The sequence below is a fragment of the Anneissia japonica genome, unplaced genomic scaffold, assembly GCF_011630105.1.
Source record: "Anneissia japonica isolate Jap-2015-1 unplaced genomic scaffold, ASM1163010v1 scaffold288060_len1141017_cov207, whole genome shotgun sequence".
NCBI classification, from domain to species: Eukaryota; Metazoa; Echinodermata; class Crinoidea; order Comatulida; family Comatulidae; genus Anneissia; species Anneissia japonica.
The window spans coordinates 353,702-366,565 of NW_022712486.1; the positions used below are offsets into that span (position 1 = coordinate 353,702).

At 32.9% G+C, this 12,864-nt stretch overlaps 1 protein-coding gene across 3 annotated transcripts in view; it reads right to left on the minus strand.

Annotated features, from left to right (window-relative positions):
* Window positions 1–8,343, minus strand: part of LOC117107854 (microphthalmia-associated transcription factor-like) — a 46,164-nt gene extending 37,821 nt beyond the window's left edge. Inside the window, exon 1 of one of the 3 annotated variants that reach the window (XM_033249655.1) lies at window positions 8,045–8,343. In XM_033249655.1, the coding sequence (XP_033105546.1) occupies window positions 8,045–8,190 (146 nt within the window). In that variant the 5' untranslated portion in view covers window positions 8,191–8,343. Of the gene's footprint in view, window positions 1–244; window positions 503–2,810; window positions 3,018–8,044 lie in introns of those variants that run through there. The other 2 variants (XM_033249658.1, XM_033249657.1) reach the window with 2 other exon arrangements.
* Window positions 8,344–12,864: the final 4,521 nt, after the last annotated feature.

Consider the following 12,864-nt stretch of genomic DNA (forward strand, 5'->3'; position numbering starts at 1 on the left):
ATAAAAAAAATTACCTTTTTAAAATTTAGATTCAACTTTATTATGACTTCCTTTCAAACCAATATTTTACCATATTTAATGATTACTGCTGTCTATTATTTAAGATAATAACAATAACTCATTTTATTTGTGTGGAAAACCAATAAACAATTCTATTCTTGATAAGTGAAAATTATAAAATCATTCATCTTTGTTCTTTTGTGCGCTCTAATTTTTCCAGATAAAAACTTGAAAACATATTTACTGTCTAAACGGCGCACATCCTCCTAGAGTGTTAACCATTGTAATCATGGTATCAGTAAGACTTATTCCAGATTCCCCAGAAGAACTCGGCTGTATCAGGACACCATACGCTGAGTTTTAAGCCAGAAGAAGGTAAGAAACGGAAACCTCCGGATGGACTTAACGAGAAAACTAAACTGGTTTCAGGTTCCTCATAATTTTCATAATAATATCATCCATGTACAAGCAAGATCGAGACCAACAGGTTCCTGGAATACATTGTTTAGCCAATCAGGAACCTCCATGGTTGATCAATTGTTACTTTTCCAGCTGTGAATATACCTTCTGGGATCATGGCACACACCAGTACGACTACCTGTACCTTATATAGTACAGGGAACTAAAACATGGCATATTTTATTTGTTACTAATAACAGCTTCTCCATATTGGGTAAAATGATTTTATGACTAATGCTAATTATAACGTCCACATACTAAATTACTGCAAGAACATTTTACTACAATATAACAATAAAAATCTATTTTTTCTAAAAGGAAAAATATAATATTGAAGTAACTTAGTAACACTAAGTTTATTTTGCATAGAATCTTCCCATGTCCCATTTAAAATTGTCTAAAGGCATGTTAAAAAGTTCAAAGGCTGTAAGTAGTTAATATCCCCTTCATTAATTTATTTTAACAAAATGCCTAGATCAATTGTATATTTTTCAAATGAATAAATTTGAAAACAATACCATAGCACGGAGACAAAAGGCATTGGATGGGATCTGGAAGAAAAACAAAGGAAGAAAACATTTACGCCTCTTAAGCTTTACATTTCTTTCTTCTCATGCAAAATGAAAGTATTAAGAATATTATCAAAAGCTATTGTTATTCTAGACTCAAATAAATGGCATGAATCAGCACAATTTTAATCCCAGTATTAGTCTTCCTACTGATTTCGCCTAAATAGAAATGCAGAAATATCAATGCTACAAGAGTTAGCCACCAAGAACTTAATAGCAAGGATGACTGACCTATCCGTTTCCGTCGTCAAAAACCTTGAGAAATGTCCAAGTTATTTTTTTTGCACATTACCACAATAAAGATTGGAAATTCCCTCACTAAACATAGTCTAGTATTTTCCCTGACTATATATTCTACCCTAGATAAGCCACAAGGACTACTACCATGGGACTAGTGTACAGCCTGGTTCACTAATATTTACTTTGGATTAAGCATTCATTTCCTACCATAAATTCATTTTGAATACTTTTTCTAGGTATATGTACAATGGGAAGATCAAGAATTATTTAATTGGTAAATCATTCAATATAAACAATTAAAATTTCCAACCATATGGTGAGTCTATCAGATGTTAGCAGTTAACATCCTATTTTAATATCAAGGAATGGGTGGGGAATATTAATTTAATTTGTTCAGGTTTTATGTTTATTTATTTGCCTCTTGACAATACAATGAAACACAGTCAAAGTTTGAATCCAGGCACTTTTATATATAGTACAATGACTTTAAAAGGTCTATATAAAAAAAAAACAATTAGCAATTACAGTACAATGAATGAAAATAAAAGAAAATCATATAAACATAATATATACTCAGTTCACTGGGAAAGCAGTAATAGCTAGCAATCAGGAAGTTGGTGTTTGAACCGACGAGATACCTCTTATATGCCTGGATGGAGAGAGACAATGTCGAAAAGTGCCTTGCTAAACCGGAGTTCATTTTTCAGATTCAAATCCCGTTTTCTTTTTTTAATTGAAGTTCAAAGCCTCAAATCCCTTTGTCCTTTCCCCATTCCAATATAATAACTCCCTACAGCTCAGCTCAGGCTAAGCCTGGCCAGGCTAGTCGGGGCTTAGCCTTGGCCAGACCATGGTCGGGGTAGGCTATGCTAGGCTAGGCTAGGCTGGGCTGGGCTGACTACCTCTGAACTGATTAATGTACATGTACCAGGACAATATAAATTAATTATTTGCTAATTATTGATCAATCTCAATAAATAGTTATTTCCATGACAAATTGGATGTTTCAAGTATCTCCTACAAGCAATAATCAAAAGTATAATTAAAATACCAGCACATATTCTGAATTCTGATTATGGATGGAAGCCTCAAATTCTTTGGAACCTGAAGACTTAACCCAACATACGTTTAGTGTAATAATACACATATTTTTAGTCCTACTTGTACATAGCAAGATTTTAATATATTACAGTATTCCTAACTGAAAATATTATAATGGTCTGAAATAATAGATTTATTAAAGAAAAAAAACAGTGACCAAGCAGTGGGACAGCCTTGTGTAAAAACCTATTATCATTATGAATTAAATTGAAATTAGGTTAACTTATGTAAGTCTCAAATTCATTAACATATTGTATTACGTATATAAATATCATCAGTAATAAACTAGTACGTATAGAACAGGTAGATGCTAAAAGAGAATCATATAAACATAATAATATATACTCAGTTCACTGGGAAAGCATGATGAACTGAGATAAAATAGAATTTGGAAGTGAGAAATCACATACTGGAATCACAAAATATACAACAATAACAAACCATATGAAGAAGAGAGTCAAAATCCTTTCACAACTACCACCACCACCATATACATGTATGCAGATTGTTACACACACAAACACATTAGTTTCTACTACTTCAGGTCTTCTTGTATTAATAAATATTAATCTCAATCAAAGAAAGAAGCGTTGATGAAATCTTCCTATTAATGAACTTGATGTATCTTGAGGAATTACACACACAGGTCACAATAGCAGATTATGCCCTTTCAACTTTCAACTATAGCCTTTTATGTTGCTTACTTACGCTGTAAGCTTACTGTGGATTTGGCAAGTCAATGAATTCTTGTAATATATGACCAACAGAGGGCAGCATTTAACAAATTTAGTTTATCAGGTTATAAAATTATCAAACAATTCCATTTTGTATCACTACTCATCCAAAAAGCAATTCATTCTACCAAGGAATCATTTACATAACTGTAACAAATTTCATTTCAAAATAAAAATAGCAAAAACTAATAATACTGCTAATGTTTAAATAGTTACCTGATATAAATCTTGTGCAATAATTAACAATCTTTAATAATTAATTAATAATGTTTAATAATCTATAATCAATTTTGAAAAATAAATAATTTTCTCCATTTGCTTGGTCTATTGTGCAACATTTTAAGTTAATGTATTTTTGTGTATTTTTATGCATTTTTATGTCTTTTCAGGCATTTTGATTCCTTTTTCACCAAATTTAGTGTTTCTCTTTTTGCTTGTGTCTTCATTCGTACTTTGTTTTATTATTTCACTTATTAATAACTTAGTATCTGGTAATTTAATTACCAAATTGTATTTAGTGTGTATAAATTTTTACATTATGTCTTATTAGTGTATGGAATTTGTAATTGTAAATTTGATGCAATTCAGCTACAGAATTTATCAATTAAATATTTAATAAAATTAAAATTGAAAAATGAATAATTTATTTCAAAAATAGTAAAATTGTCCATATATTGGAAATTATCTTCATGAACCAACATTGAAAACAAACATTATGTTAAATTTTAAGTGATATAAATTTAACTGCCTGTTTTGGGTTAAATTCATTTCCTTACACATGACTGTGTAATATTACAACACACTATGCGCAGTAGTTTGAGGAAATATTATGACCTTTCACGCTTGCACATTAAACAGCAAATCATTAGGAAGATGAACCTCTGATCTTTAGATTGGAAACCTAACACCTACACTAACAGCAGTGTCAGCACATAGGAGTATTTCCATGTTCATCTTAAATGACTGGATAGAGCACACTAAGCTGGGTATTAAACCTTTTTAAGCTGGTAGCCACTTCCAATCTGTTGAGACCAGCAGCGACATAAATTGTGTACTTCCAATTTTAAATGTCAACCAACACAACCCCAACCATTCTCTTCTACAGGACTACAAGTCTTCCTAATAAGCCTATTATAGCCTTGGTTATTTCAACATCAACTATGATAGCCCTTGTTTGAAAAAGTGAGGGAATGCAAACATAGCACTGAGAATGGGATGAGAAAAAAAAAAAAAAACATCCTACCCTACCACTAGAAATTTCCAAGCACAGAATCTATACTCATGTACTGTACTAAGAGGTCAAAAATAATGACGGCGCAGAAATTCCCCGATGAGGAGTCAGATACCCTGAAAACAACCCCTTAGGGTTTTCAGGTTGTAAGAATAAACTACATAGTTTGTATGATTCAAGTAGCCAGGCATGCATTTTGCCGGCCATCAAGATAGAATGTTAAGGATTGTAGCCATAGCAACATACTGTAATACATTTTTTTTTTTAATCATCACTCTCAGTTTAAAAATTTTATGTAATACCAGTTAAAAAAAATTAATCTTTCACTTTTAGTTGAATCCTATTTCATTTTAAGCATACTAAATTAAGAGCTAACTTACATACTTAATGTGTGCTGTTACTTTTATCATATCAGATTATTTCATGACGTAGTATACAGTATTTAATGAATAGAGGAGATATGCTCTAACAAAAGTGGAATTCCTGTCAACACTTTCTATGGAATTATAGAAAATATAACAGATTAAAATCTGCTGCGTGGCTATAGGCTATATATAGCCAGGTCACTATTGTACTTTAAATACTAACAAGTTTTAGGCAACATTTAGATTAAATCTCCTAACATAAAAAAAGTTGTCATTCATTTTACATGAATGTGAAAAAAAAAACATAAAATGTTGAAAAATATTGAAGGGGGGAAAAAAGGGGAAAACAGAGGGAAGATACAGGAAAAACCACCAAAACAAAAACAATGAATGTATGATTTAGCTACATGAAGTCTGACCTGAATGAACTGGAGGATATAATAATAGAAATGGAAATTCCACAATACAGTTTGTGTGTATGTTTGTGAATAGATTTTGCACAATGAGGAAGTTTCAAGATTAGGGCAGAATTAACTAGTATGATGAAATGATGAAACCATGCTTAGTGGTTAAGGATAAGATGCTTCACTTTCTAACCCAGGGTCCTGGGTTCAATTCCTGTCAAGTAACCGGATTCCTTGTGACTAATAATATAACTTAATTTATACACTGTAGAATATTACATGTCAAATGTTTGTCTTGTGAAAGAGATTGTAACCTACAGGAACATGTGAAACGATCTGATAATGATTAAAATAGAAGCACATAAATTATGCAAGTTATTTCTTAAAATAATATACCTGATATATTTTGAGTCTCATTTTAGTTTTTGAATATAGTTATAAAGTACTGTATATTATAGAAACCGGGGGGGGGGGGGGTGGATGGGGAAGTTAAAGATTTATTTTTATTTTTAAGCTGATCATTTGAATTACATTATAAAAATGTGATGCTTTCTGTTTACAGGGTATAAGTAAATAAATGGTCTGTCTACAAAAAAAATATGTGTTAAACAGCCCTTCTCTCTTCTCCACATACCCACTTCACTCCTCAAAGCTTATAATTACCAGACACCAGATTTAGCCAATTTTCTTGGGGTTTTCTCGCATATTTTTTATTGTTTTCAATGTATATTTGAAACACTAAATATCGCTAAAATGTTTTCTCACTAATAAGAAATTATGTAGACCTGATAATACACTATATTCTAAAGCCCTTTGCCACCAACATACAGTACGATTGTGAGGTGTTACATATATCTTGTAAATCATTGTAGCCAATTGTACATCTTGAAAAGTATGATTTTAAAACTGCACCCTTAAATTTGCCTTTACGCTTCCATTAGTGACATTTAAAAACATTCAAATGTTTCAAGTGGCACTTACAACATGTAAAACCTAATAGAGAAGCTTTCTTGTACACATGAAGAAAAGTCACTTATGCTCCGCAATCACGGCCTTTTTATATGACCTGTAGTGTAACCTAGGTTATATGGACATGCAGCTAGTCTAGAATTGAAATCGGTAATAATAAAGAACATGCAAAGCAGCTCTGTATTTTGCATTGTTTAATTTCATTGACCCCTTAAAAGGCGGCAGCAGGTGTGAGATGGGGAAAAAGTAGGCCTGTTGATGCATACTCCTTAAAAGATCGAGCAATAATTCACTGAGTCAGTAATGATATATTTTTTAAAACCATATTCATAGTCAGTCAACATTGATAGTAGTACTGTAGGATAAAAAATAGACCAGTGACATAAAGTATGTAAAACTTTTAATTTAGTTGTTCCAAAACTGAAGTTTAAGGTTAGGGTCAAGTCAGCTCCAGCAATCAACAAAACGGATTTGTGTAAAAATATCCACAGCGTTAAAATTTGTTGTTATTTTATCAAATAAATAGTATTATTTGGGCATCATTTTTTATCGTAGCTTAAATTTTGCAGTGCATGTTGCTGACATCTCAAAAAGAGCCAACATGAAATTAGGAATGATTAAAAGATATTTTTTAGTCTAAAATCTAAAGGGCTTTTAAAGTTGTACAGTACAAATCTATTGTGAGACCTATTAGAATATTGCAATGTTGTATATTCTCCAAGTTTAAGAAAGATGAAGACCTTCTTGAGAAAGTACAGCAGCGTGCTACTAGGATGTTTCCTGAATATCTTCATCTTCCTCATCATATGAGGAACGATTGAAAACCAGAAATCTTCCAACACTAAAGTATTGAAGACAGCGCGCAGGTTTATTGCAAGTGTTTAGAATTGTTCATGGTTTTGATAATATTTCTAAAGATTACTTTTTTAAATTTAATGCTGACAGTGTCACTAGAGGCCATTCATATAAATTAAAGCAGCATTACTCTAGAACTAATCTGAGAAAAAAAGGTGAATTATTAAGAATTTTATTAAGAATTGGAATTCATTGTCTGAGGAGGATGTTAATGCTACATCCTTAAATATGTTTAAATCTGCAATTGAGAGGCTCTGGGCTGACCACCCCGTAAAATTTGCACCGTATACAAAGTAGTATAGATTGCTCATCAAGGGGCCAAAAAGCATTGTATGCTTGGCTTCTATACCCAGGATTACAGTTACAGTCATCCTGGGAAATCAAGTAAATTAAATTTATTAATAACAACTCTACAATGAAACTAGTCACTTTTCCATCAAGATATTGTGAAATAAAGCAATAAGAGAAAGGGAACTGATGATTGAAGACTGGCTGATAAGTGAGAGGGTGGTGATGATGTTTATATATTATAGTGTTCAAAAGCAAGAGGATCATATAACAAATTTGATGTGACCATCCACCAAAGGGTTAATAACAGCCATTATTCATACAAAATTTCCATTGTGAACGTACACAGTCTGTACAGACATACGATTTAAGCATGCATGCTTTAATTAATTAACTACCTACCTAGACCTACACGTTTGCCTTTATTTACGTTTTATGCCTGGCTGTTTTAGAATGTAAATAATTGAAAGGAATAATGAATATTAGATCTCCTGTAGAAGTGAGCTGCTTGTCTTACTTTCTATAGTAGTAGCGCCTAGGCCTCTGATTTAGTAGTAGTACTAGTACTAGGGCCAGGCCTAGTTTAGGCAAGGCCTTGCCTTGCCTAAAAGTAAATACAGCACGGCTAGGCCTAGCGCCTATGCAATGCTAGGCCTGCAGACTTTACTATTATTCTATTGTATTTATCCCATCATTTCAGATGTTTTCCGGTCGTTTAGCAATTGACAAGCCTTGGCTAGTACAGTATATAACAAGCATCGTACGGCGGGTTCACATAACAAGAAGAGGGAACACCCCCTTTCTTATCAAAGCGTGGAAGGCTACGTACCTGTCTTTTTCCACCGATCTGCTCTTCAGTTGGTGGAAATCAAATTCTTTCACCTGCAATTCGTCTAGTTTTAAGTCTGAAAACAGACATTCATCGAACGAGAAATCAGACTCGTCAAATCCAAGGTCAATCCCCGACTCTGTCATTTGATTTTGTTGTCTTTCTTGGCGAAAATAATACTTTAATATTACTTTCTTTCCAGCAATGTAGGCCAAAATTTCTGAGTCAAGGAACACGTAAGTCCCGATGTGTGATAGCTCAAAGCCCTGGATGTATCATGCTGTTTAGCACTGTAGCTTCGTCCCCATCCAAACGAGATTTGACGGAGAGTAATCATGTGATGTACTCATTGAATTTCTATTGGTTAATTTCGATAAACGTAATATCTAAATTTAGAATATTATAGAAATGACGCAATTAGGAAGCTTTTTCATGACGTACTTCATATTCTGCCTTCCTTAAAGCACTTAAAATATCTTAATCGTTTTATAGATAACCAATAATTAATCAAGATAGAAGAAAGCAAAGGACTGTAGACCAATAATTGATTACCAGAACTGACACACATTGAAACAGTGATAATAAAATCTCTACATAGGCCTACTTAGTAGAAAAAAGTGCTAATTTTTTACTGTTTTGCCTATAATGGCTCATGATCATATTATTCAACATTACAGTAGGCCTATTATGAGAGTCTGTAATTCTCATAGCGTATAAATAAGCGTAAGCCTACTCAGTAAACAGTTAGTTATTTCATTTATCGAAAAAGTTTATTAAAAATATATAGAATAATAACCATGATTCGGATGTTCAGTATTATACAGAGAAATGTTGTTTATAAAACTTGGGGAAACAGTGATGATGATGTCAAATTTCCCTCCATTGCTATCCGGAATTGAACGTCACACACACTGCTTTTACACAGTGAACAACACTGCGTTCATCATTCTCGCCAGGGAACAGAAGGTGTGACTCTACCCCATTCTCCACCACTTGGAGAATAAGCGCATCAGACCAAACCCACATGAATGAAAACAATTTAACATTGAGGTTTCTAGGGGGGGGGGGGGTATTCGAGAGAGGCGTATATTTTTGTTGGCGTAAGAGACCAGATTTTTATACCTTGTTTAGCGAACCCGTCACTCGCCAAAACTAAAACTCGAATTAAAACTAATATTTTATTTTTGGCCAATTAGCCTATACGTTGCTGCAAAAAAATAAAAATTTCAGAAAAAAAAAAGTTTTTCTTTATTTTTATTATGCCCACCTCTGCCATAACAATTTAAACCTACTATACTGTTTACATTTACCAATAAAATTTTATTTTTATTCTCTCTTCCGTCTGGATGTTTTTGGCAAAACTACTTGCTAAAATAGAATAACAAAAATTAATTATTATTTTTATCCGCCCCACTTTGACGATGTAAAAAAAGGTTTGCGAAATATAAAAGTCTTGCAAAATATAGAACACATTGCCGATAAAATGTGTTATAGTGATCATAAAAAATAATTAATTCCAACCAGGTTAGAAAAAATATATTTACTGGAGTAGAACATCATAGTAATAGAATATCTTGAGAATGGTGTTGCTTCCATTATTTGAGGAAAAAATAAACGCCTTGAGACAGGCGTTAGGGTGGCGTTTATTCCAAATTAGGCTCTGGAGTTGCGTTTATTTGGGCGTTTATTCGAATAGTAGCCTACGGTAATAATAATAATAATGATAATGGGATAATAAAATGAAATAAGATTCCCGACGTTTTCTGAATACAATAAATTGCATTCAGATATTTTTGTTGAAACATATATTTATCGAAATGTAAAATTGCTTTTGACAGGATGTCATTATAAATATAGGGACTAAATAGTTTCACTAATTAAATTGTCGAATGTGTAATATAATATTTATTGTATATAATAAAATAAAAACGAGTACACACATTAAAACTTTTATAGGGGTATCATGCAGCACTTTCATTACCTCTCTCTTCTCTCCTTCCTTCCCTTTCTTCTTTTTTTTTTGGGGGGGGGCGGGGGTTGGGGGAGGAGAGCTCTTCTTTTTTCCCTTAGATCCACCCCAGCTTGTATTGATAATGTTTGTTACTGAACTGCATTTAACGGTATCATGTGGATGGTTAGTGTCATGATGACGAAAAAAATCTTAAAATGTTGATGCCAGGCTATAGGACTGGTAAAAGCTACTAGCAACCTGTTTGGTATTGTTCGACGATTAAGATGTAGAAAGCCCATGTTTTTTTCTTTTAAAAGTTCAGAGAGGAGTTACTACATCATAATTTCTTTCGAGATCTGATAGCAAGAGAGACTTAAAGGTTACTTAATCTGAATATCGTTTTTATTTTTAAACCATTTCATTTGGTTCTAATTGTCTTTAATATGAAATTATCAAGTTGATTCCTAGTCTCATCATCGTCATCATCATCGTCATTAAAAAAAAACATCATCGTCATTAAAAAAAAAACAACAAAAGTAAAATAAATAGTCTTCGTTTTGCTTCAATAAATAAAATGTAAAAAGAAACCAACCAAGGTGTTGGTCGTAAAAAAATTTATTACTCGTTTCTTTTCGTTTTATTGACCCAGCTACCAAAACAACAAAATAATAATAAATTGTTGGGCCAGCAAATGGAGCACTGTAAGTCTTTTAAATCAGCTGCCCATCCCGAATCAATGTTGTTACATTTTGTTAGATGAGGAAAGACAAGACACCAACCTGCATATACTTGCCGTGTTTTTACATTTATTTGTCGAAAACAAATGGACTCTATTCGAATTTACGACTCAGATTTAAACAAATATTATCCACAGGAATTTGCTTTAAATAGGGAGTTTCTTACGAAAACGATAACGAATACGGTTGCATCATCAAATTTTTAGACAACCCTTCCCATACATTAGCATATCTGTCACGATGTAGGCAATTCATGCATTTTGCATGAATTAAGGATCATATTCAGCTCATACAGCATATAATTGTCAATAATGTTTCACGCATGATTGACGATAATGATATGAGGTATTCGTATTCTTTATCGCTTTCGTAAGGTTCCGAAATCTCCCTAATATCTCATCGTCACCGTCCTCGTGATCTCCATCGCCATCAATAGGGACCTTTCGATTTTCGCGACAATGCGACGCTAGAACGTAATCACTCATGTGTATGTGACCGTCCTGCCGGGCATCCTACGTTATCTGCATACGTAGATTTTGCCAAATTGCGTCCTAGAATCCACGCGACGTTCTCGCATGCGCAAACGACCTTTAGTGATGCTACTACGTTCTACGTCCTACCGTCGTCGTGCACTCAAAAGCTGCCTATTACCTCCACCACCAGCTGCTGTCGTCCACTGCAAGGCGAAGGCCTCCCAAGCTGAAATCAACCACTCCCCTCCTGTACACTCTCATCCATGAAATTCTCGCAAATCTAACAATATCATCTTTCCACCTGGTTTTGTGTCTTCCCCAAAATTCTGAGACAACACCAAAAGAACAATTCAAAAGTATTATTTTATTGCATTTGAGGCAAGAAGGGAATAAAACATAACACAGGAATTGAAATCAACCAACAGACCAACCAATCAATGAAGCAATCAATTAATGAACAAATTAATCAATTATTAATAATAAAATAACTATTACTATAAATAATCGATCAACCAATCAGCTGACCAATTAATAATATATAAATCAATCACGATGATGTAAGTACAATGGCCTACAGTGCTAAAAGAAAAATAAGGTTTGAAAAAAAAAAAAACATTTTCCTCAGAATTATAACCTGATAGAGCAATTGGTATAAATAGAATTAAAAGGAATTTTGCACAAAATATATCATTATGACATTTTAATTTTTATTCACTTATGTTTTACACAAATATTAAACCCTGCTGGACTAATGTTTTGATTTAGACTAAGGCACCTTTAACTAAACAAACACTATACAATACAAGCACTTAAATAGAACAAAGCATAGATAATATAGGTATAAGATAATATTAGGTATGTTATGAAGGCATATGGATGGTAAACCAGAATGTTCAACCTTGCTGAACACCTTCAGATTCAAGGCAGATTCAAGGTGGGTCCCCTACATTTTTCAAATTAAAAAAGTGGAGAAAAAATGAAAATTGTATTTGAATTTAAGTCTGAGAGTGCCATTTCCGGCCATCTAGAGGTGCTAAAATCATTAAAAAATTTCTGACCACAGTCCCAACCACGGTGGGACTGAGGTGGGTGGACCCTCTTTATTTGAAAGTGTCTTTCTCTCTATATATCAAATATATATATACAGTACTGTAATACATTTACAGTACAGAACATTAACACCTACAGTAAACACAGTACAGTTATATATACAGTACTGTAGTATATTTACAGACAGAACAAACTATTTAGGTTACTGCAAACTGTACAGTACATTATTTACAGTACAATTACTGCAATGTGTATGTACAGTATAATACATTTACGATACAAGCATAGTGTATCTAAAGTACGGCATATTTACAGTACAGTGCCGTATTTTAACCGACAACTAACATGAAGTGTATATAAATATATTTATTTCAGATACATATATATTTATAAGTCTTGGTGTAGTATTTATAGAGAAAAATCTAAACCGCCTTGCGGACATGCTGATTTTTCTTCAGCATGTGTCAGACACATATATATATATGTATATAGACAAATATATATATCTGCTCTGCTATATTACTGCATTGAGCACTCTTGTCTACATGATCTGGTTTAAGCCAACCACGCAGATTATATATATATATATATATATATATATATATATAT